This window comes from Lycium ferocissimum, chromosome 5 (assembly GCF_029784015.1).
Source record: "Lycium ferocissimum isolate CSIRO_LF1 chromosome 5, AGI_CSIRO_Lferr_CH_V1, whole genome shotgun sequence".
NCBI classification, from domain to species: Eukaryota; Viridiplantae; Streptophyta; class Magnoliopsida; order Solanales; family Solanaceae; genus Lycium; species Lycium ferocissimum.
Window position 1 is genome coordinate 22,187,278 of NC_081346.1, and position 25,918 is coordinate 22,213,195.

The 25,918-nt window shown below is 35.1% G+C and overlaps 4 protein-coding genes across 5 annotated transcripts; 1 reads left to right on the forward strand and 3 right to left on the reverse strand.

The window, feature by feature from the left end:
• Positions 1 to 2,295: 2,295 nt before the first annotated feature.
• LOC132058308 (uncharacterized) lies at positions 2,296 to 3,796 on the reverse strand. Its single transcript, XM_059450855.1, has one exon. The coding sequence runs from the start codon at positions 3,753 to 3,755 to the stop codon at positions 3,117 to 3,119; it is 639 nt and encodes a 212-aa protein (XP_059306838.1). The 5' UTR covers positions 3,756 to 3,796; the 3' UTR covers positions 2,296 to 3,116.
• A 5,240-nt stretch (positions 3,797 to 9,036) lies between these two features.
• On the forward strand, positions 9,037 to 11,279 carry LOC132056501 (ABC transporter G family member 4). Its single transcript, XM_059448727.1, has one exon. The coding sequence runs from the start codon at positions 9,360 to 9,362 to the stop codon at positions 11,163 to 11,165; it is 1,806 nt and encodes a 601-aa protein (XP_059304710.1). The 5' UTR covers positions 9,037 to 9,359; the 3' UTR covers positions 11,166 to 11,279.
• A 3,021-nt stretch (positions 11,280 to 14,300) lies between these two features.
• On the reverse strand, positions 14,301 to 18,686 carry LOC132056502 (uncharacterized). 2 transcript variants are annotated; one of them, XM_059448729.1, is made up of 6 exons: positions 18,477 to 18,686; positions 18,121 to 18,357; positions 17,570 to 17,684; positions 15,977 to 16,095; positions 14,839 to 14,899; positions 14,301 to 14,700 (listed from the first exon to the last, which is right to left on the reverse strand). In XM_059448729.1, exons 2-5 carry the CDS (start codon positions 18,342 to 18,344, stop codon positions 14,848 to 14,850), a joined length of 510 nt encoding a protein of 169 aa, XP_059304712.1. In that variant the 5' UTR covers positions 18,345 to 18,357; positions 18,477 to 18,686; the 3' UTR covers positions 14,301 to 14,700; positions 14,839 to 14,847. The 2 variants fall into 2 exon arrangements, with proteins under 2 accessions (XP_059304712.1, XP_059304711.1); XM_059448728.1 differs by having other exon boundaries at positions 14,301 to 14,684; positions 18,477 to 18,684.
• A 1,280-nt stretch (positions 18,687 to 19,966) lies between these two features.
• Positions 19,967 to 24,985, reverse strand: LOC132056503 (protein SGT1 homolog). The gene is made up of 10 exons (XM_059448730.1): positions 24,709 to 24,985; positions 23,403 to 23,472; positions 22,524 to 22,648; positions 22,057 to 22,219; positions 21,659 to 21,755; positions 21,505 to 21,570; positions 21,238 to 21,376; positions 20,957 to 21,036; positions 20,751 to 20,855; positions 19,967 to 20,274 (listed from the first exon to the last, which is right to left on the reverse strand). Exons 1-10 carry the CDS (start codon positions 24,866 to 24,868, stop codon positions 20,167 to 20,169), a joined length of 1,113 nt encoding a protein of 370 aa, XP_059304713.1. The 5' UTR covers positions 24,869 to 24,985; the 3' UTR covers positions 19,967 to 20,166.
• Positions 24,986 to 25,918: the final 933 nt, after the last annotated feature.

Consider the following 25,918-nt stretch of genomic DNA (forward strand, 5'->3'; position numbering starts at 1 on the left):
ATTTTAGAGGGGGCCGTTAAAACTAAGGGTATTTTAGAGCCAAAAGGTTAACGACGGGGATTTTTGGCCCGAAAAGTGGATGGAGGGTATTATTATACTCCCTCCATCCCAAAAAAATTGGCATTTTTCGCTTTTCAAAAGTCAAGCGAGTTGTTCTTTGATCGTAGTTTTTCATATGTCTTTTAAATATTTTATATTATTAATTATGGTGACTTATAGTACCTTTTACGTAGTTTCCAAATATGTAAATTTTATTTCGAAAATTTTAAATATTTTATGTTCAAACATATGATCAAAATTAGGAAGTTTTGACTCTCGAAAACGAAAAGTACCAATCTTTTTAGAACGGAGGAAGTAGTATTTTAGGCCATTTTCCGTTTATTTATTACTTCTTAAGGGGTAGACCAAGTCAAACATGGACACATGGAAGGAGGGAGCAACGAATCTTTTGTCAACCTATGTAATTAAGCTAGGGGTTTTTATTTATTACTCCCACCGGATAAAAAAAAGTGTACATTTGGCCTTTTTTTTTTTTTTGGTCAAAAAGAGAGTCCACTTATCAAATTAAGAAAGGATTAATTTTATTTTTTCAGATTTGCCCATATTAAGTGTTATGTGATCAAATCTTAATACCTATTTAATTAGGATAATCTAATCAAATTACATTTTTTTTAAGAAGTTAATATTTTTTTAAAGGATATGCAAATGACAAAGTGGACACTCTTTTGATCCGGAGGGACCATGAAACAACTTCTTTTGGGAATTGATATTTCGTAATTTTCTGTTGTAATTTCGGAACTTACCATGAAAACCCTTATCTGTAATGTTGATGTCATGTCACACAAATGAATAAGCTTTGAACTTTAACGGATGGTTCAATGACACGTAGCTCTTCACCTAAACCGACTATAATTAATAAATTCTTTATGCCTAACAACTGGAAACCCAAATTAAGGGATAGAGGAAAGGTTCGAAAATCTTTTTTATTTTCATAATTATTTGGAGAAACCCAATTAACACAAAATTTGATAAATAACAACCATGAAAAACGCACTCTCTTATTGATATCCAGAATACAGTTTCTCAAACCAAACATAATTGGGAAATATTTTGGCCCATCAATAAATAACCTAAATTGTCTCAAGTAAGGAAACCAAATAGGAGCTACCTGTGACAACTCTATAAATATTAAATATCACTACGCACTATCGTATACTATTATCTGCTTTCCATCATCGAGAATTTCTAGCTATAGACTCTCATGGATTCTAGTAAGAAATCATCTGAATATCTTGATATGTCTAATAACAATAGTAATCATTTTCTTCCTTTGGAATCAAATCTTTCTTCTATAGAGTCCGAAGAGGAGAAATCCTGTGAAGATTTTGATAAGCCTAAAACTAGTGGTGAGGAAGATTTTCCTACATTGAAATCAAATCTTCCCTCTATAAAGACCGAAGAGGGGAAATCATGTCATGTAGATTTTGATAAGTTGTTTGAGAATAATAGTAACGATGATTTTCCGGCATTGGTATCGAAGCTTCCCTGCATAGAAACCGAAAATGAGAAATCAATCGTTATTACTCAAGAAGCACCGAAGTTTTCTTATGCAACCGTGTTAGCTAAGACGACAAGCACTTCTCCTAGTGCAATACTAGCCAAAAAGGTTGTCCGGGTTGCACCAAGTGATACAGAATCACGTCCTCGTACTGGACCAATCATTGTTGTTGGTCCTAAGGAAAAGGTTGTATGTGTTAGGGGCCTACCAAAGAAGTTAAAAGCTGTGGAATTGATTCAGGCACTCAAGAAATTTGGACCTGTCAAACTTGATAGCCTTCAAATTAGAAAATCTGATTATGGAAGCTGTTCTGCTGCTCTGGAATTTCAATCTCATGATTCTGCTCGTGCTGCAGTTGAGTCTGGAAAGATCAAGTTTGGAGAGCATGTGGGATTGATTTCATTTAGGAGTGCGCCCTCACGGTATGGATCAAGCATGCATTGGAGCCAAAGAAGATAAAGCGTCGAGCCTACATGTTGTGTGAAAGACTCATATACGTACTACTCCCTCTGTTTCAATTTGTTTGAACCTATTTCCTTTTTAGTCCGTGTCAAAATAAATGGCTTCTTTCCTAATTTGGAAACAAATTCACTTTATGAATGATTTACAGCCACACAAATTTTCAAGTCTTATTTTGAATCACAAGTTTCAAAAGTCTTTCCTCTTTCTTAAATGTTGTGCCCAATCAAATGGGTTCATATAAATTGAAACGGAGGGAGTACATTAAAACTCTTGGCATGTTCTCTTTGTTTAAATTGTAGTATTTTTTTTTTCTTTTATTAATTTGCTGACTCTTATCTTGACTTGCAATTTTAGTATATGAAAATTAGGTAAAACCTGTTAATTTTCCAGTATTCATATTAAATTGCTTTACGTACAGATACTATCAGGGGCTCCTCCTTTGGTTTCTTGACTTACTTTGCTCCCTAGTGCGTGATTTTTTTTTTTTTTTTTTTTTATCTGTACCAGTAAATTATAAGCATCGGCTGTGTATTACAGTATTAGTGTTATTTTCGTTTTTGAATATAGTAGGAGTATTTCTTTCTTCTTATAGTTTTGTATAATTGCATGTTGATTTTCTGTTTTAATATACTCGGTTCTCCAAGTATATGTTATCGGGAATGTATGATGTGTGTGTCCACCTTTGGCCTACTATCACTTACTACTACAAATACATGATCTATATTGTGAGCGCTATACTATCACACGTCATGTTTTTCAGGGGTGACATTCATACGACTTAATTGAAATATTTGTTATTTGTGTCCAATAGTGCTAGTTAGTCCTCTAATTAATTAAAAACTACAGCTTAAGCTTCTTCCCTACAAAATTTAAAGTCATATGCTTATTACTGAACAAATGGAATTTTCATTTATTAAACTAATTATTATTTCGATATGGCCTCCAAATAGCCGTAAAAATAAAAAGCGATTAGTACTGTGTGATATAGGTTTAACTCCACAAGCAAAGAAATCAATTGATGTATCAGATTTAAAAGTTGGTACTACTTAGTAAACATTAAAAGAAAATTATTCTAGTTGGTAATTGAACTAACTTGCTAGTCGCAGTCTATATCCTGAACCACTTTATCAGCCAATCCAATAGTGATGGTGCAATTCATCTCCGTAGATTTCTTTTTCTTGATGACAAAAATCAGCTCTACTTTCCCTTCCAATTTTGACTTGCTGGTCAAAATTAACGTTCCAGAACTCAGATCATTCCTTAACTGCGAGTCCTTAGGTAACACATCCTTGGACGAAAGATTCACAAGCAAATTACATTTCTTTGTAGACTTAAAACCAGCTTTGCCCTGAGAAACAAAGGCCTCTCCAATACTCACATCATTATAGAAAAAATAAACAGTGCTGTTTCTGTACTTGTAAGGTCCAAAATTAGTATTTTTGACACCCAATTCGACGTTCATTCTGATGTCGAATGAAGCGTTTTCTGCATTTTTGTACTCCACATGATCAAAGGTAGCAGACCGGACGTGAAATATCGGCGTTCTGACTTTCATTATGTAGAATGAAGAGAAGAGAATCACTGCAATTTGAAACAGAGTAAAGAGTGCAACATATACTAAAAATTTCTTGCGTTTTTTCCTGCGCAACTCTTTGGATTGTATGGAATTTGTTGACTCTTCGGCAGGTTTTGCGTGACCATTAGTCTGAAGTTGTTGTTCCCCTTCTGCTGCCATTTATTTTCAAGTCAAAATTTGATTTTAGTATATGAAGGCACACATGTAAAAAATGAAAAATCTCCTTGTATATATATATATACTAGTAGAAAAAGTACTAGTAAGAGTAGTGAAGATTGGTAAGACAATTATGATGCTTATCGTTACCTAGCTACAAGGGCTTCTTAAATTCAAAGCGCGTTGACATAAGTGTTCTTTTTGGTAAAAAGAGTATGAGTTAGCTATAAGTACTTGGGAAAGTGGAGTTTGGGTGAAATTTTGAATTTAAGAGGGTCAACCGCATATATAGAAGCTTCTGATAGGAGTACAAGTTTGCAGTCGAAAGTAAACAGCCACGGGAATCAGTCAACTTCTTCTACATAGGGTGCAACGACTTGTAACTCCATTATCAGTCTCCTGTCTCCCGATGGAAAACTTGTCATGCCAATTGGGTAATATGTGTCCTAGCTGGGTCCTTCAATTTCTTTTCTTTGTTTTACGAGCAACAGAGGCGGAGATATTTATGGATAAAATTATCAATCTGACACTGTTTCGTAAAAAAAGCTTCATGTCATATGTGTAAAGTATATTTTGTGTTCTATTTAATGTGACACTATTTCATTACCGGTTCATTTTACGAATAATGACAATATTATATATATAAAATTGGAAATAAAATTGCTATAAGAAACTGTTCTGTATAGTTACAAGACTAAAGGATTGTTTTGTGCATGGATTAGTTAGGCAAGAATAAGAAATTTAAGAATTATTTTATATGGTGAGTAATAACGTAGATTTTTGCCTTCAGTTATGTTTATGAAGAGATTGAACGAATAAGGCTTTGTCAAGTAGTCATGATTGTCATGTTGATCAACAATTCAGAAATACAATTTTTGATGCTCAGTTTAAAATAATTTTAATTTTCACCGTTGACAGACATGATTCAACATGTTAGCTACATTTTCTCTTCTAGAATTGTGACAAACTAGTTTGATTACCCCTTCTGAAAGTGCCACAACTTAAGTTTCTTCTATCACAACCCCGACAAGAATACAGTCTCTACCGATATATATATTGCGATATATTAACTTTTATTTCAAATTTTATTTACATAAAATAATCAATACATAAGTTTCCGCAGAACTTAAGCAGCTATTAGCTATGTAGAGTTTAATAAGGCCAAACAGACATTATATTAAGTTGTACGATGATTATTATTGCTTATACAATCGACAGACTAGAAATTGTATACTTAAGCAAAACTTTACGTTTAGATTATTTTTGCTGTCAATGCAATAAATCAAACGACCAATACATAAAACGATCTTTAATCTATTCCATTAAGGTCGCAGTTGCAGTTCAAACATGGCTTGCTTTTTTATTGGTTTAAAAGTCTTTGGTAAACCCAGTGATCATGGATCATTAGGATATTACTAGACTTTGCTAATAAAGCAATAAGTAATCATGATTTAGCCGCTATTATCTTCTATCCATCCACCCAAGACATAAATTTATAGAACTGTAACTACTTGCAGGTGCCGCTATTTGAAGAAAATAACCATCAATTAGTGGTGTATCCACTAGTATTTATCTAATTATTACTAACTAGACTTCCGCACAATCAAATAATATTCATTACGTTGTAATTGTATATGTACGGTGTTTGATTGGCCTAAGATCTATCTTTTAAAACAAAACACTTTTGGTAGATGTTAAAAGTATTTCTAAAACTTGTAGTCTTAATTATGACATGAATTTTATGGCTATAAATCATGCTGTTGAGGGTAAAATTAACAATTTAAAGTTAAGTTGCCAAGAGAAAAAAAAAAATTTAAATTAAAGAATTCTCAAAATATACTAGGTAAGTAAAAAAGAAAAAGAAATAGTATCATATAGAAAAACGGAACGGAGGGAATAGCAGTTGAAACTTTATTATTTGGAATTAGTGATGAGAAGTTTCAACCCCAAAGAAAGAGCGGGGAGGTCTATATAAATCGAACTATTTATAAATATGAATAACTCTACAGTGTAAATTATTTAACTGTATTTTCAAAATGATGACATAGATTTATAGAGCTAGTCAAAATATTATTGAACTTCTGAATAACAGAGTTTATTTAGCTTTAGTCTTTCAATTTACCGTCTATGGGAAGGGCCAAATAGCTTTCTTGGCAACAAGATATGATCTCATTACCAAAAAACAGAGAAAAAAGAAGAATATATGAGCTCAAGTGTGGGCTCTCCTGGTCCTTGATTTCTTAGTGGGCGTTCCATTTTCTGGTATCATTTGGTCCATGCATTTTTTTCTCATACCCCTTATTTTGGTATTGTGCTATAAGAAACAAATTGATATTTGAACTTAACACTAACTGTACTGTGAATTTTCATATCATCACGATTCACGACATGTGAGCATTATGGTGTATTAATAACCTAGAAATGTAATTAACCTATTACAACTAGTTAAACTACATGATAGTTAAGAAATTCTTTATATTTTAAGTGTATACGGTTCTACTCTCTTAAGATAAGCAATCAACTATTACCGTCAGGAAAGGAAATAGATACGTACTAATTAGACTGATTCAACATATATTGTTTGCGCTAGTCCTACAGCCTTTTCTTTAACTTAACCTTATCAAATATGAATATATTAGATACCCGAGAATCAATTTGTGGAATAACATTTCCCTAAAGGAATATTTTAACATGAGTTGCAAGTATCAAAAACTTATATCTAAAGATTGAAAATGCTTCTAGATGAGCAAATAATCTTCTTCAAATTAACAATGGATCCAAAAGCCATATAGCGTTGATCCCCGTGACTCAACAGCTATATTCTTATATAATGCTGATTGACAGAAACCACCCACCCCCTCTTCTCGTGATGGGATGTTGTTGTTTTTCTTTTTTTTGGCTGGGGGTCGGGGGTGGCGTGGTAGTTGGGTTGAATTTGAGAAGTTCACCCATTTTTGTTTTTAATATACAACTCTGAAAAAAACTTAGGGGATGTTGGCTTTTGGTAGTTTTGCAAATTAGCACCAGTAGTATATGACAAGACGAAATTAAAGAATCACGGACGGGCAACCAATTTAATGAGTGTTGTCGTCAAGTGAAGCTGTTTGGGTAATCATAATAGAGTATCACCTTAGTTTTATTACATATTTAACCCGAAAAAGAAATTAAAGTATCCATGCAGATAATTAGAGAGTATCCACGCTTCTTGACGTGTCAACGTTCAGAACTTCAGATCATGATGAAGGCTATCAAACCGTGAAGTTCAGAGAGCGATATTAAGACTAAATTTCATTTATGTCATTATGTGTGCCCTAAATAACGGTGTCATATTCAAGAGGGTCGCGAGGTATTATGCCAATTTGTTTTTATATCAATATTGTATAGTTAAAACTTTAAGACAATAAGTTGAGAGAATATCATGTATGAGCCCCTATATATACGTACTTACCTACGTATTTATATATACACTGTTGAATGTTGATATACTATACAAAAAGAATCTCCTCACGCAGGGACTTGGTTCTTAAAGGAGAGAACAGTGAACTCGTGAACACTCTGACTGAGCTACCATCTTATTATGTTGAAAACTGTCTTTAGTCCTTTTTCTCATTTTTATATTCTTCTTTTCAACAAGCGCCAAATCGCTGATTCATAGCTCATTTTCGTTGTCAGCATTTTCTTTCTTCTGTCAACTTGATACTACTTGCGATTATATTGTTTTATCTTACTCCTTCAACATATATTCACATGATTATTCCTTCTTTCCTAGCTAATGAGTTCAACTCCTACGTCATTGATAATGTTAAAAATTAAAAAATAAAAAAAATGAGTTACATCATCAAACCATCTTTAATCTCATTATTACCGCCATTTACCAAGGATTTTTGAGCTCCTTGTAACCTGGAGTACTAATATTTAATCGGCACTAGATAGCTTCTATCTCAATTTCACTGCCCCATTTTAACTAAGTTGAATTATTGAAGTATAACTTTTGTTATGCACCAAAACATATGATATTATTTCATGTCAATATCAATTACTCCTCCACGTCTTTATTTTTCTTATTTTGTGTGTTTTGGTTTTTTCTAATATATATAAGAGATAAGCAAGTCCCTTGGTGAAATGTTGATTTTACTTCTATTGTTAATGGATGTTAATGAGTGTGATTCTTTATTAAGATGTCAATTATGTTCGTAATATAATTTTTTTTTATATTTGCAAATTAAAACAAAAGCCTATTAAGTTGATCCAATTTAAAACGAAATGGACCAAATAAATATCACATTTTAAATATATTCCTAAAGATGTATATTGAAGAAAATTGTGAAGATCGTAGAGTTCAACTCTACGGATAATAAAAAAAAATGTCATCATCAAACCATCTTTAATTCATTATTACCGGTGATCTTAAATACTAATATTTAATCGGCACTAGATAGCTTCTATCTCAATTTCACTGCCCCATTTTAACTAAGTTGACTATTGAAAAACTTAAAAACATTATATTATTTCATGTCAATATCAATTACTCCTCCACGTCTTTGTGTGTTTGGTTTTTAAAAGAAAAAAAAATGTTTTCAATCTTTTTTACCTTTAATTTGGTGATCTTAAATAGGACATGTGAAAAATTAAAATTAAAGAGTTGTCAAAAAGAAAGAAAAAATGTCTTTTTTTAAACAAAAGAAAATGAGACAAACAAATTAAAACGATGAAAATACTAAACGCTGAACGGCTTGACGGATTCGCACACGCATGGACCTAAAAGTGGGAACTGAAAAGGATATTAGTACACATATCACATATACACATGCATAAACCATATACAGTCGTAACAAAATCATTCGAAAATACATTATATATAATGTACGACAAGATCGCTACAAATTACTGTCAAAGTAATCAATGATAGAGATCGGCGATTCTGTCATTCTGTGAATGGATTTACCTACCAAGTGGCCAAGGGGAGAACCAATCAATAAAAGCTTTGTCCTGCTTTACTTCCATTAGTAGCCTATTTTTATTTTACATATGTACTTCTTTTATAACTACGATGTACACACATCCGCTTGCACCCTACTCGACTAACTTCACGGAATACATATTATCTTCCACCAACACAAGTATATAATGAATAACTTACAATAATAAGTAATTGATCTTCACAACAAATTTGATACGGCAACCTAAGAAATAACACAATTACTTGGTAACTCCGGTTAAATTAGATTGAGGGTATAAAGATTCTTTACACTGAACCTATCAATTTATATAACTTAAATCCTAATTTTCTTTATTTAACTTAAATCATATTTTTCTTTTTACTACCATGAAGTGTTCTAAATTACAAAATGGGACCAAGGACAAAAATATTGTTGAATTTCCTCCCCTACACTTTGAGGTAATGAACCGTTTAAGCAGTTCATAGACTTTTCATTCCTTCAATGTTCCACTTTTGACATCTACGAACATTATTCTACTACTACTAGTCTACTAAGTACTACTAAAACCATATGTCATGGAGACTCTCACTAACCCCATTTTATTCTTCTTCTTCTACTCAACTTCACTTTTTATTAGTCTTCCAAATTCTATCCAATCAACTTCACCATGGAAGCTGAATCATCTCCTTCACCACCACCACCACCTCCTTCTCAATCTCCTCCACTTAGAACCTACAAACTAACAGCTTCTTCAATAGGCTATTCAAAATCAACCACCATTTCTCCTGCCTTGTTATTCAAGCCTTGTAAAACATCACCACCAATTAACATCTTGAAAGACATATCTTTCACCGCTTATCCTGCTCAGATTCTTGCCATTGTTGGTCCGAGTGGTGCGGGAAAATCCACATTACTGGACATTTTAGCAGCTGGAACTTCGCCTACAAGTGGAACTCTTCTCTTAAACTCTCTTCCCCTTCATAATCCTTCTTTTTTCCGTAAGCTCTCAGCTTATGTCCCTCAACATGATTGTTGCCTTCCACAACTCACTGTCTCCGAAACGTTCGCCTTCTCCGCCCGTCTCCTCAACCCTAAACTTGCTGATGTGTCCTGCATTGTAGATTCTCTTCTAGCTGAGCTTAGGCTTACACATTTGGCTCACACAAGACTTGCTCATGCCCTCTCGGGCGGAGAACGAAGGCGGGTTTCGATTGGTTTGAGTCTACTCCATGACCCTGCTATCTTACTTCTTGATGAACCAACATCTGGTCTTGATAGTAATTCAGCTTTGAATGTAATGCAGACACTAAGATCAATCACCGATTCGCGTCAGCGAACCGTGCTTTTGTCAATCCATCAACCAAGTTTCAAGATTCTTGCCACCATTGATAAAATCCTGTTGCTTTCAAAAGGAACTGTTGTACATTTTGGTACATTGTCTAGTCTTGAATGTTTTCTACTTGAAAATGGTTTCACTGTCCCACCACAGCTCAATTCTCTTGAATATGCCATGGAAATGCTTAACCAACTCAATCAGAAAAAACCCATTACACCTATAAGCTTACCTTCACCTCCTAAGAATCCCACCACCCCTGAAAATAAAACAGGGGAGGTAAGATATAGGAGTTCAAGGGTTCATGAAATAGCTGTTTTGTATAGCAGATTTTGGAAGATTATTTACAGAACAAGACAGCTACTTTTAACCAACGCTTTACAGGCATTAGGAGTTGGTATTGTTTTAGGAACAATTTACATCAATATTGGATTTGGAAAAGCTGGAATCGAAAAAAGATTCGGACTTTTCGCTTTCACTCTCACTTTCCTTCTCTCTTCCACAACAGAAACTCTTCCAATATTCATAAACGAAAGGCCCATTTTATTAAGAGAAACTTCAAGTGGGGTTTATCGATTATCTTCATATCTCGTAGCAAACACACTAGTTTTCCTCCCTTATTTACTAGTCATAGCAATCTTGTATTCAGTTTCACTTTATTTCTTGGTTGGTCTTTGTGCTTCATGGCAAGCTTTCACTTACTTTGTTCTAACAATTTGGGTCATTGTCTTAATGGCAAACTCTTTTGTTCTCTTCTTGAGCTCTGTAGCTCCAAATTACATCGCTGGAACTTCGCTTGTAACGCTACTTCTAGCCGGATCTTTCTTGTTTTCCGGCTACTTCATATCGAAGGAGACGATGCCTAAGTTCTGGACAATGCTGCATTATTTGTCTATGTACAAGTATGGGCTAGATGCTTTGTTGATCAATGAGTATTCTTGTCTTGTCACCAAGTGTTTAATATGGTACGATGAGAAAAACAAGGTGTGTATGGTAAGTGGACGTGATGTGTTGGACCAAAGAGGGCTCCATGAGAGACAGAGATGGACAAATATATATATCTTGGTTGGGATTTTCGTATTTTATCGATTGCTTTGGTTGATGGTATTGATCAGGAGAGTTTCAAGATCGAAGAAGTGAGATCCCATCACTTTCATGTAATGTCAATTCATCATGCTTGTTTTCATCAATCTTTTTCATTTCTCTAATAAATTCATGTAACTGAAATAATACTAACATTTCTTTTCTTTTCTCTGTTCTTCTTCTTCAACTTTTTTTTATTTGCCAACTATTTCTATTCACTATATTTACCTGTATATGTCCTTTTAACGTTGATATACATGTCCTCGTTATCTGTATGGATTTGGACCACCATATGATCATTAAATTCGTAATTGGTGTATTGTACTAAGTAATTCGTAATTGGTGTATTGTACTAAGTTTTATCTGAAGAGTTTGACATTATAATGTCGGATTGTGTACATTTATCATAACAACATAAGACATTAAGTCTCGTTTAATCATTGAACTTCAATAGTTTCACGGGTGCCTTTAATTCACACCAAGGGCTAGTTATTTTATTCCAAAATTCTAGCGTTGGTGAAGCTATTTGGACGTGGGAAAATTGGCTTTATGGCTCGTTACAAATGTTCTATTTGTTAGATGACATTTTTCATAAAATATCGTTTAACAATAACACACGAGATCAATATAGGGGATAATTTGCACTCTGGAGAAAGCTCAACCACGAAAATTTGATAAATAGCGACGTCACGGTTACATGAAATGAAAGAAAGGGGTTGTGAATAACTCGAAGATGTTGTCGTTATATATCATATCATAGGGTTATTAATAAGATGCAAGAGAAAAAGAATCAGTAGGGGTTTTTTGTCTGGTGGTGTAGATGTACTACAAAGTGAAAAATGGATAATTGGTTTGCTTTTGTTTGCTTGCTTCCACCTTTTGGAAGTCGAATCAGTGTTAGTTCACGGGTTTGCTACCCCGTGAACCTTCTCTTTTTCCTAAATTCAAATCACAGGGGAATCTATGGTTAACGGAATTTTAACTTCCGGTGCAACTAAGTATTTTTAAAGGCATGATCCTCAATGTTGTGCTGCCAACTTGCCACCATTGGCAGGTGCTCTTTTGGGTCATTTCACATACGGTTATAGTATCTTACGAAAACGTTTTAAGAGGATAAACCATCGTACCTCCAACAGTTGAAGGGGGAAAGTACAGTTAATTCCAAATAGAAAGGGCCTCTGTTAACACTTAACAATTAACACACACACACACACACACTCTCTCTCTCTCTCTCTCTCTCTCTCAAAATGCTGCTAAAAGTGCTAAGCTATTGCCCATATTATTCAATTTCAATCGAGTGAAAACCTACAATTATTATGAGCCCCACCATGCAAGCTCTTGTCCTCAAGATTTTTCAACGGAGTTTAACTTCTCCACGCCATCAGGTTAAATTACTTACAATGATGTGTGACTCTTCAGAACAAGTCTGCTATGATAACTTAAAATAGTATATACTCCGTATAACATGTTATAGGTTTAAATACATTGACAATGTGTCAGTCGTTTTCAACTATGTCCAAGGTTAGATCATTAATTATTCAAGGAGAGAGGAAAGTGGATTAAGACTGCTTGCTCGTCTGTTGTCTGTCTATTTCTCCTTATTCTTTTGGCTCAAAATATATAACGTTAACATTTTACCTGAACCAGTTGTATTGATTTGTACATTTCGAAGGCGTCAACTAGGATAAAATACCCCAACTTTTAGAGGATTTCTTGAAAGTTCTCTTCATAATTCATGTCGAATATCTTTTCCCACTTCTGAATTTTCTGATTTCGATATACTTACACTTGTTGAAGACTGCGAACAATAAAGCTTATTAAGCCCAAACAAAAGAAACAAATAAAGAAATGATTTAGCAAGAAAAGAATCCATTTAAGAAGTAACTGAGAAGCCTTCTACTGTAGAAGAGAATTCTAATATATGGAAAATCCATCTTCATTTTGTTACCAACAAGAAGCTCATTCACTGGCTTCAGCTTGAGCCAGAGATTGCAAGATCCTGCTTAATGTCACCTTCTCTGTGAACCCAAAACCATGAATACCGTATAAACCACGTCCAGTACTTTGTAAACTCTCAATATGCCATTAAGCCATTAATTCATGCACCAAAAGAACGCATAGACGTTTCTTTTATGATTCCTCTAATCCTAACCCCTGGTCTATGCCGAAAAGAAGTGGACTAGAGTGACCAGAAAGCATCATTGTGTTCACGGTTAATTCATTTTAAACAGCTGAGCAGAAAATTAGAAAAGAGAAGCAAAATCTACTAAACATGTTCATAGAGACCCTGTTGAGAACAGTTGACATTTGGAATGGTGGTAAAATTGTCGTTCTGATTTTTTTTTAAAAATGGACCCAAAATAAGGTTAAATATGCATGAAAGAACCAAAAGGAGCTTAAAAGCAAGGTATTTCCAATGGAAATGAAAACTTGTTGAGTAAGGGGACGAATTAAATTAATGTACAATGACAAAGAGATTTCAAATGACTAAAGTGACATGTTGAATCAGCAAGTTAATAACAAGGATAGACAGCGGCGACAGGATTTCCAATGGGGACAAATGGGTTTCATGAGTGGAAATGTTTTGAGTATAAATTATACACATTACAACATATACGATAGTTCATTGATAAGAATGGAATAGAACTCTGCTTGTTACAACCTGTTCAAGGAAAGCAGGACCAAACAAATTGGAAGTATGTTGGATCTAACAATAGGTAACATCCAATGGCAGCAGTCATCCAGGTGAGTTAAACGATTCAGTTACTAGGAAGACGAAAATCAGAATAGAGCGTCTAGAATCATCTAAGAGCCTGTTTGGATGGGATTAAAAAAGCAGAAAGTCATCAGAATGTTTTTACTACTTTAGATAAGCTAAGCCAAAAGAGCCCAATTATTTTTTTGGGCTTATTTTAAGCACAAAATGGCTTTAAGCTGGCCAGCCAAACACATAAGCTGTTTTCAGCAACTTATAAGCCAATCCAAACGGGCTCTAAGACGTTATCTCCTCAAATTTGAATACAAAAAATTATGACCATGCCATCCCACAGAAAGATGGGACATGCTATAAAATTTAGGGTTATGATTTCATAAAATGGATTTTTCAGGAAAAGAACTATCAGCTTCAGTTGTGCTGGTATGCTCCTTTACCTAATAGTCAAATATTGAACAGGTACCTACCAGGTCCAATACTAAAAAGCAAGCACACTTCACATTCATTGCAAAACTATCTTAAACCTTTAAAAGTACCACTCTTCATTGTACTAGTGTATAAATGGTATGTAAAAACTTCACAGGATAAGCAGCATCGAAAGAATGTAATAAGTACCTAATCCAAGTATTATTGTTTAAACACATTTAATGACAGGAAAGACACTATACTGAAGTTACCAAAATAAGATCATACTGTAACTAGGTAAACATAATTGGCACAACACTTGTCCAAAGTTGGTACAGCAAGTTTCGAGAATGTATTGAGCTCTACCTGAGCCAATCATCCATCACTGATGATAAATGTCATAATTGAAAGGGATGCCTAAGCCAAATGCAGTATCCGATATCTGGATCCACTTGATCCTGAAGGTATTGCAATGCACCAAGGGAAAGTCCGATTATGAAATGCTTAAAAACAGCAATTGTATGTAGCATTAACTTTATTTTTCATTTTTATTTAGTTGATAAAGTAGAGAATTTTTAACAAGTTATGGATAATGAAATATGCGAAATGTACCTTGAGAAATTATCCAAGGCCTCTAACGTACTGATCGAGCGTAGAATTAAACAGCTCACACCTGCATAAACAGGGAAAACATATCTACTTACTGGAAATTTCACAGGGAAAAGGAAACTGCATCATTTAGTGATTCTCGAGAGTACAGTCCGGAATTATTTTCCTCGTCTCTTCTTCTTTTTAAAGAAGAAATGCCCATTGAATCCTAAATGTAGTTATCATTTAAGCAAATACGTCTTCAAGCATACATGTGAATCGTGCAACATCCAAGGGAATGCTAATCAAGATCGAAAACATACTAACTACATGCATAGAATATAATCCTTTTTTTTTTTTTGTTTCCCACCCGGTGTCCGGTATCCACATTGGAGCCCGACTAAATCGGATTCGGGGCCGCGTAGGGCCCATTCGGGGGAAGCACTCCCTGCCAAGGATTTTTCCATACCCAGCGCTCAAACCCAAGACCTCTGGTTAAGAGAGGAGCAGCCCCATTCGTTGCACCACATCCTTTGGTGGCGCATAGAATATAATCCAGTTATTGTATTAAGTCCAAAATTTTGAAGAAAGTTTCTGAGGGAGAAAAGGAAAATATCCAAAAGATTTGAGCCCTCATTACAATAGAATATTGCAACCTCACTATTTTCATGTCTTGAAGATAATTACTGAATCATCGAAATAACTGCCTCAAAAACCACCTTCAACAATCAAACAGGCAAAAATCCTGACAAGTTCTAGAATTTCTCTAATTCTTTTGAATTTGAAATCGCCACCAAACATGCATTAACCATGACATCCCTCTATCAGATACTTGTTTATCATTTTAGTTGCAATAATCAGCTTAATCCAAGAAGTAGAATGCCTCGTTCAAAATCTGCCAATATCATTTTTTGTCTAACAAGAAAATAAACCATGTTTATCTAACATCATATTTTTCTTCAAGTAAGGACTTCTCTTTTAGAATAACACGGTAAGGTGGAACATCATATGGTATAATACTACAAGAACAAACTTACTTTAGTCAAACTTTCACTATTTAGTGGAAAAATGCAAAAACTTAATGCAACTATAAAATATTCTAGCAGTTATAAGACGAACACACAACATTAGTAGGCTTAACCTGTACGGATTAAGCACTCACTTAATAGGAGCCCCTGGGGAGTAGAGCGGATTCTTCACCACATATTCAACATACAAATTGTAAATATACTTCAAAGATTCCCTTAGATCACCAGTCCTAGGATGCGTGACAAGGATGATCTGCAAGAAGGCAACCTAATTCAGACAAGCACCGAATGCTTGTAAAGTCAAATAGAACCATCATGTATTCATCATGAATTGAAGAAAAAAAGAGAAGCACAAAGAGTATACAGTCATAAACAGAGATAAAGCAATACCAAGAAGATGTACTTTATCACAATCGCTATCAAATAATTAGCAAGACATGGATTCACCCTTCATATACAGAAATAACATTAAAGGAAAGAAGCAGCCCTTTCTTCCCTTATCAAAAAGAAATTTTCTCAAGATTACACTGTCTGAGACCTCAAATACTATGAAAGGAAATGCTTGTGTCGAGTGTGGCAAGTTAAGCTGGAAGAATTCAGAGAATTACAAGCTACTTTCATAACTCATATAATTGAGAAGAAACCCGCATAGCAGGGTCGTCTCAACGTTACTAAGGATGGTGCAAAAGGGACAAGATAATTATGTCAAATCACATTCCACAAGAAGGAATTGACATCTGAATAGGATTCCTTTTCCTTCTTTGTGAGGAAGTAAAACCATAGTCAACATTAGGATTAGCAGATTCTCGTTTCAGCTGATTCGATATTTTATTTTGTAGGGTATTATTCAATTGCTTCAAACATATGCACCACAAGTCGTCAATGATGCAGCTTTACTGTTTATCGATATACCGACAGAGTTCGAATACCAACCCGTTTATTTGAACATTAGGGAAGGCGCTTATGACTTGTCTACTAAAGAATGAGGAGGACAAACTTAGAGCCAGATGAAGAAAGCAAGCCATCAAACTGCAAGGATTAGGCCATATGGTGGCTAGTGATGGCTTCTTATATGAGCTGTAGCCAAACCAAATTTCTCATCAAAGAAGCAGAATATCTTGTTATTTTTCCTTCAAAGACCTCTTCTTCATTATCTGATGCAAATTCATGTGAAAGAAACAAATAGCCTCGTGCTGTTATTGGACGTCTTCCTAAATATTTTTTAATATATTGGTAAAGCTCCTCCTTTTCATAATTTCCTATTTCCTATTTCAGAATTATGCAGATATTTTATCCTATTACATCCTTGAATCGCTTGGAATAGATATTAAATAAGTACCAAAATTACTTGATCTTTTCCTTTAGTTCTTTCAACTGAATGTATCCAGACCATCCATCTTTTTTCCGATTCTAGTAAGATAAGGGCTTACATATGTAACAAAATCAGAATGTAACCTCACAACAGACCAAATATCTAGTGACTGCACTACGGTAGCACAGTGTGAACTGCCTACTAGCCCTTGAGTAACACACATACTACGATAAATAAGTCGGCCAAAATCAAAAGTTGGCACCAGGAGAAGACCTAGAACAATTTGAATGGAACTTATCATAATCATACAGTCATAGTACTCCTGACAGAAAACAGACTATCATTGTAGCATAAGACCTAGAACAATTTCAGTGGAACTTATCAAAAAGAACAGTTCAATGGATCACTGACTGACCTTTATTCCAGACGGACTCTCCATGAAACTGAGTTTATATGTATTAGTACGAAAGCTGTGAAATGAACATCCTTGTCCAGGTAATTGCGGCACCCCAAGATTACCTTTTTCAGCACTGCCCAAAAAGAGATTTCAAGTGAGAAAAGACTATATCTTTATGGCATTATGCCTTTAAAATTAGTCCTAACATGAAAAATTATTTCCTAGGAGATAAAATATCTGTCTCAATTTATGTGACATCCTTTTCTTTTTTGTTCATCCCAAAAGGATTATCACATTTCTATTTCTAAAAACAACTTAACTTTAAAATTCTTTTTTTACCCTTAATGAAATGGTTTATAGCCACGCAAATGTCTAATATTTGTTTTAGACGATAAATTTCAAAAGTTTTCTTTGTTTCTTAAAACTTTGTGCCAAGTCAAATGGTGTCACATAAATTGGGACAGAGTGGTATTATTTATGACCCATTTCATTCCAATAATAAATAGATTTGTCAGATCAAAATAATCCAATTGGACAATATAAGTTTAAGGAAGAGTAAAAAAGGAAACCTTGTAGGATCCATCTTGGCGGTTAAAGATTTGAGGGAGAAAAGCAAACCAAACATGAGTTTATGATCTTGTTGAGGGTTTAAGGTCTTAAGAGGACGATTCCATTCCCTGTAAAGAAGACAAACTCCATTCCTATTGAATACATACACCATATGTGCATTATTTCCTGATACTGTTGGCGGTGGCGGCGATGGGCTGATCTCTGATCCTCCGAAAAACTGCATCTTTTACTAATACCTACCACAAAATCACATTAATTTCATAATCAAATGACCAATTGATAAGACTCAAATGATTTTCGAAGTAACTCAAATCTGAGCACATTCTCGTAAGATGCAAACAAAGGAAGAAAATACCTTTACTGGCTGATCGATTGACTGACTGGGTAGAGGCACTGATTGAGAAGCCTTGTGGACTGAAGGGTAGGGAGAATTTTGTTTGATTTAAGACATTCCACAAATGGCGACAAGTCGGATCCTCCAACCTCCGGGTCGAGTAAAATGGGTTATGAGACAGCGACCCGTTTGGTTGGTTTGGTTACAATTTTATCCATCGTGTAAAATCCAAACATGACTTCCACCTTGTTTGGTTAATAATATCTGCATAAGTTATATATGTAGTATGAAAATTTACTTATTATTTTATACGAAATATATATGTTATGTATATGTAATAATAAAAATAAGAGTAAGATTTTCTTTTTTCCTCAACTACTAAGATTTTCTTTTTTCCTCAACTACCTTAAACTTCTATATTTTAATTCCTATATTGCAATTATTATTAATTTGTGCACTACAATCCCTGCATAACTTGTACACAAACCAAATAATCCCTAATTCTTGTAGGACAAAAGATTATACATAAATATTAGACAATCAGATTCATTTGATATAACGCCTAATTCTTGCAGGACAAAAGATTATACATAAATATTAGACCATCAGATTCATTTGATATAACGATATTAAATTAGACGTAAAATTTAATACTTAAATCATAGAAAAGTACAATTAGTATCTCTTAATTTTTAACCTAACATGTCAGTTCTAAAGGATCAAAATAAAACTTAAAAACTAAAAGTGATTTCACTTCGATGATTCTAATAATACCACAAGTGTCACTTAAATTACGTTAGAAAGCTACTTAAATTTTGAAAACAACATATGACTAGCTTTAACTCAACCAACATTGTCTGTCATACAACTGAAATGTTTTAAGCAAATTCCAGTCCTTTCAACAATTTGAGGCTGTTCAAGCAATTACATCTTTCTTCAGCCATGCAGAACTTGCACTAGCAAAAATAGGAGCATAGTTGTAAATAGTTATTGTTAGATCCATACACCCGATTGTCCAATCTTTCAGAACATGCATCTCCTCGGTCGTACTTTCCTATCAAGATTTCAATAAGAGGAAAAGTGAAACAGGGAAGAGTGTCTGTTCCGAGCATTATACTGAAGACTGAAGAGTACAACCTCCACAATTGCATGCCGCACGACAAAATTGTGAAACCTGGAATTCCCCGACACATTGATAACTCGGGCTAATGGCTGTAGGAAATTTAACTGCCAACATCTGAAGTTTCACAATACAAGTATCCTCCTGAAGATGTCTTGCTGATGATCTTTTCTCGTCCATGAAATTTAGATTACAGTCAAGTCCAAACTTTACCCGCACGATAAAACGCATCACAGCAATCTCAACCAGAGGAAGAGGGGGGAGGGGAGGGGGAGGGGAGGGAGAGGAGAACTCCTCCATTGGCGGGGTTACTGAGAGGAGGGGGTAAGACTTGGGGGAAAAAATGAAATTCTAACAAGAATACAATCTTGAAAAGAAACACCCGAAAGAGTAAAAAGGAAAGTTGTTCACAATTCCAACACCCTTCACAAAATGTATATAGCTGTAAGCGGGTTCAGGGGTCTCAATCCAACAGCAGAGAACAAAATTTAAACCTTAGATAAGAAAATATGAACAAATTCTTCTACAATGAAATAGCAAGAATGACACAGCTGAAAAAGAAAAAGTCAAAAAAGATTAGGAACTTGACTTCTAGATCTCCCATTTCTTCAGCTCCATGCCATCAGGAGGGCTTCCTTCGACCTTTTTTGTGCCAACTTCTTTCCAGTTTGTGGACAGAACGGTCCCATTAGATTCCACCTGAGAGGCAGCAAGTATACAAATTATATTACTTTCTTCACTTGTTAAGAGTTGTCAGCGAAGAAGAAATGCAACAAATTGACGAGTTTAAAAGTCTCATCACTCAGAGGTCAACAACCAAAATCTGACAGGCAACCTTACAAGAAAACTTGAGATAAACTACAGACAGTTGAAGAAGAGAACTTCTGAAACAAGAGAAATGGTGCAGAAGGATTAGGAAATGTTGTGAGATGTTCTAAGGATGTTTTAAGGTATTTAAAAAGGAAGAAGAAGAAAATAGGTATAGGTTGGTAGGCATCATCCCCAAAGGAAAATGCAACAGAGAGAACCAAGTACATGTGGTACTAGCCCAAAGCACTTGCCTACGAAGATTATGTCCATCAGAAAGAGAAACCTATGTCCACCATGAAAACTGTTATAGGGATTCCTGTTTTAAAGTATATTAACATCAAGTATATAGAAGGGATCAGACTTACAAAGGATTTCATCATGGCTCTCCTGGTGTCCTCGTCGGCATCTTGGTAGATGTCTCGGAAGAATTTGTTCAATGCTGCATCCCCATCCAATTTTTCATCTTTTTCCTGGAATACAGACCAGCATTCACGGACTTAGAAACTACACTGCAGAGTATAATGCGGTCTTTAGACAAGGACATCAAACAGAAGACTAATGTTTTTAATACCTCTTTTTTCACTTCAGCTTCTAATTTATCCCAATCCACATTTCTCAGTTTCGAGGTAGGATAACTGGGCCGCGGGGCAACTGCAAAATGCAAAACTATAGTAAGCTCTGCTACTGATTAATTAACCATCACATTTGGTAACAAAATTCATTGGTCATTGTAAGGGAATCCATTGAAGCAGTAAACATGAAGAGAGCAACTGAAACTTGACAATCGTGTGAAGGGGGAAGAGGACTCCCCTGATAGCCAGAAAAAACATATTTGACGAGCAAGCAAGTTACCTGATGATACATTAGGCCTCTGAACTACAACAGGCTCCCTTGTATACTCGAGCGATGTCCAGTGTAATGGTTCAGCTTTCGCAAGGCGGATCTCAATTTTGGTAGACATCACCTCATATCTGCATTTTGCAGGTGTTATCTGCCAATCATGAGAGGACCAGCACGAGATCACAGAGTAAGCATCTTCAATTACTTAGGAAACAATTTCAGAAATTTTAAACGGAGCTCCGTCCAGATATAACAGCCATATTTTAACCTTAACCTCACCTTGCCAAACAACCTAGGCTGCAAAGAATAAGTTTCTTCGCCTGGCACATCAATGCTAACACTAAGCTGTAAAGCAACCAAGGAAAAACGAGAACTTTGTCATCCAATTTTTTGAATGAAGTTACCTCAATAGAATAAAATGGTAAAAACATACTATTTGTTCACCAAAGTCAACAACAACATTCTTGGCTGGTATGCCCTTGGCGAATATAGTCACCACCACCTCCTCTGGTTTCTGAAAAAATTCATGCCTGCAAATACATACATTAAATTACTGCATGTTTTCCAAGAAAGAAGCCCCCCCCCCCCCCCCCTTCTCCAGGAGAAAAAAAAAAGAGACAGGCCAACAGCTATCACAAGGTTGCGATAATCATATATGTTTGAAACTTAAAACCAAATAGCACGTTTTTGATAAGGAAAAGCCATAGTACTTTGTTATTACTATCTCAAAACTAGTCCCACATTGATAAGACTATTTACCCTATCAAAAGAGTACTATCTCTGAGTTACTGACTTAACGACTCACTAACATAGCAAAGGTTTTGGCATAACCTGTATTTTGGTTTAGCAGCAGATCCTTGAGAAGACAGGTTGACAGTTGGTTGAGCATCTTTAGGCGCAATCGCAACATTGTCCGACGACTCAGATGCAGAAGGTGCACTAACATTAGCCGAGGCTTTATTCACAGACTGATTAGGCAGTACTCCAGCTTCCTCTGAATTTAGCCAACAAAGACCATCAATTAATTTTACTAAGCACTAAATTTTTCCACTAGCATACCAAGATATACACTTCCATTAGCATACCAAGATATACACATAAAACTGCCAGGAAAATAACCACAATGATTTAACAAAAATTGTGCTTGTAGCAGTTTTTTAACTATAAACAGCATAGTTTTTCATATCATAGCAAATAGTAAAATATAGCACCAAGTCGCCATAGATGCCATGAGTTGATGTTAGAATTGACAGGATTTGGGAATGGTAGAAGAGCCAGATTCAAGGGCACCCATTTACCTGCAATGCGTTCATCACATTCTTTTATTAGCTTTGTGAACCTTGACTCTCCCGGTGCTAAACTAGCACCAGTTTCCAAAGCTGCCTTTGCAGTTTGGTATTCCTCAAGCTTCATACAGGCCAACCTGGAAAAGTACCCAAAAAAAAGGAAATTAATTCAACAACACAGTATCTAATAAAACAAGCACCGACAGATAGCATGTGCTACTGCAAATAATAGTATCGTTTCACTTTGTCTTTGTTGTTCATCAAAAAATGCAGGTAAATGCTAAGAAAGTAATCCCTCCATTGCTTTTTACTAGTCCAGTATTGACTTTTCACTCCCCTTAATAAATCATTTGTTAAGAGTTTGTTTTACTAAATTATCCTTATTAAGGGTAATTAAAACCTTATCAACAAAGCAATGATTGGGACTGTGGATACTTAATGATAAGGGAAATATTGGAAGAAATAAAAGACAAATCTCTCTTGATATGCTAAAATGGAAAAGTAAAAAGGAAAAAATTATTTGTAGCATATTGGACTAGTAAAAGGGAACAGGGGTGTATTATATAATTATAATAATAATTACATGGTACTATAGTACATTTTTGGGGAACTGGGGTGGAATGATGTGCAGTGATGGGAAAATCTATGATGCTGCAACAGTCTTCTTGGAGGATGATGAAAATCAGAAATGACGAATTTCGATTTCACCATCACCTACAGCAACATCCTAAGTTATATGAGCTAGATCACCAAGTCAGTATTCAGGTGAATGTTGTTAGATCAAGAAAACAATACCATAGGGCATGATATGAGACCAACAAAAGCATGTAGTGAACATGCAACAAACCCCACAAAATTCAATCAGATAGAAAGATTATTTATACAACTCACCCCTTACGCAAATATGCTTTTGACAATGAAGGATCCAACTCAATGGCCTTGTTCGCATCAACAACAGCTTCTGCTCACATGGAAACAAGATTATAATTACTACCCACCTTAGAATTAAAAATTAGTATATACATACAATAATGTCACAATTAACAGTACATAGTGAAATATGATGATGTATGCAGACACATACCAAATTTTGATGCATACATATACATAATCAGGCATATAGAGATGTCTTTCCAGGAGGCCATACCAACGAACCTCATCAAACTTATAGAACATTATGAAGCTAGCATATACCACAGAACAAAATTTCAACAATCACAGTTTCTTCTATAACAACAACATACCCAATGTAATACCACAAGTGGAGTCTTGGGAGGGTAGGATGTACGTAGACCTCACCTCTACGAGAGGTTGTTTCCAATAGAGAGATGTAACCGACACAAAAAAGTACGGAAAAAGAGACAACAAAATAGTAATGTATAGAATGAGTACAGCAACAAATATCAAAACATATAAGCGAAAATAAACTACAAAAAGTACGGAAAGACTCAGCTACCTAGTAACCTTCTACCCTAATCATCTACCTGCATACATTTCCTATCTAAGGTCATGTCCTCAGTCAATAATACTTCAACCCCCCCCCCCAAAAAAAAACCCCAAAAAGAAAAAAAAAAAAAAGGGGGGGGGGGGGGGGGGCAAACGGTTTGGCTTTGTGAATCCTCCCTATTCATTCTCATCATCCATCTAGTTCGATGCCAAATAATTTGACTTAAACTTCTAAGTCAAATCAGGATTCACAAGATTCTCTAAATCTGACACTAATCAATAAACAGACATACAGGTCATAAAACAAACACCGGATCTAATATAAGTGGTACACAACACAGCTTAACCTTAATCTCAACTACACTGTATCGCTAACGAAAAAAGAGAAAAAAAAAAAGGCTAAACGAACTTTTCACCAAAGCCCCCACACTCAAGTAGGCATATATGGCGAGTTAATTTCAAACATCTAACTAATAGTTATTATCTCAGAAAGTCACCCTTCTTCTTGATTCCAATTTCCTTCACCAAAGAAAGGTGACTTTCTGAGATAATAACTACTATTAATTGAGTGACTCAACTCCATATATAGCGGTTGTTAACTTTCGTCATCAAGCACAGAAACAAGTATGTGTAACAAAGCCACACTAAAACTTTTACCAATTCTATAAATCGTGTACCGCAATAAGAGCACAAAATAATACAATCAGCAACAAAAATAAGGGGTAAATTAGGTTAAAAAGGGGGAGGATACCAGTGAAGTAGTTGAGTTTGATATTGGCCTGAGCACGGTCAGCGAAAAGCTCAGGGTTATTAGGGCTAATAGCGATGGCTTGAGTATAAAGGTCAGCGGCGAGCTCAAAGTGGTCGTCGATGAAGGCTTCCTTAGCCCTAGTTTCCAGATCGGAAGCCATTGATATGGAGTGGAGCACACAAGAAGTCTCTAGAACAAAGAGGGAAAGCAATTGGGATTTGATTTGAGAGAGAGAGTCTACAGAGAGAAACGATGCCTTTGGCTTACGTCGGCTCTTCCCTTATATATATATATATATACACACAATAAAAAAAGATTGAATTGTTGGGGTTTGTATAGGAATAGGAAAAGACTAAAAGGGTTTTTAACAGGTCAAGTCTTCGCCCCTAATCATTTAAGCATGTATAGTACTATTTATTTTCATGCCAAATACTACCAAATTTAAATCCTTCTTATTTTTTATTTTTTGAAAATGACATTCTGATCAATTATCCATCAAAAATCAAAGTTTTTTTTTCCTCTTAAATTTATTACATAGGGGGTAGGAGAAGAAAAAATGTGAAGGAGATTATCGTGTGGGAATTCGAACTCGCACCAATAAGGTGAAAGTTTAAATAGCGAATCAACTGAGCTGCTAAATCCCTACTATCAAAGTTAAGTACATCATCTTCCGTAGTACATCATATTACGTACCATCTTTAATCCTTTTATGTTACTTGAATACTAGTCATGTGCTTTGCCTTAGTTACCCTTGTATTATTCCTTGATGCTCTTTAGGAGCTATCAGCATAGTTTATCCCAAGGAGCTACTGTACTCCAATTCTGATCACATAATATTATCAACATGTTCATCTTAGACAGCGACCTATAATTCCTTTAGTCATTCATCGAAAATCATTGATCCCATTCATCCTAAGTGACAATCTGTCGCCCATCAACTAAAGATGAGAATCTAATATCCACTCCATAGCATCAACACATAAGTCTTTTTTACTTACCACCATTAGTTCTAATTCTAATTCTTTAGAGGGGGTATAAATATGTAAAAAATAGGAAAAGAGAGTCAAATATATTTAGTTCTCAAATATATTTAGTTTTTGATGAAACTGTATAATATAAGTTGGATATTCATACTTATAACACATGAAATTCATGGTGATTAAACCAATGGTGCAACGTATGATAGCGGCTTAACAACTTATTTGGAATG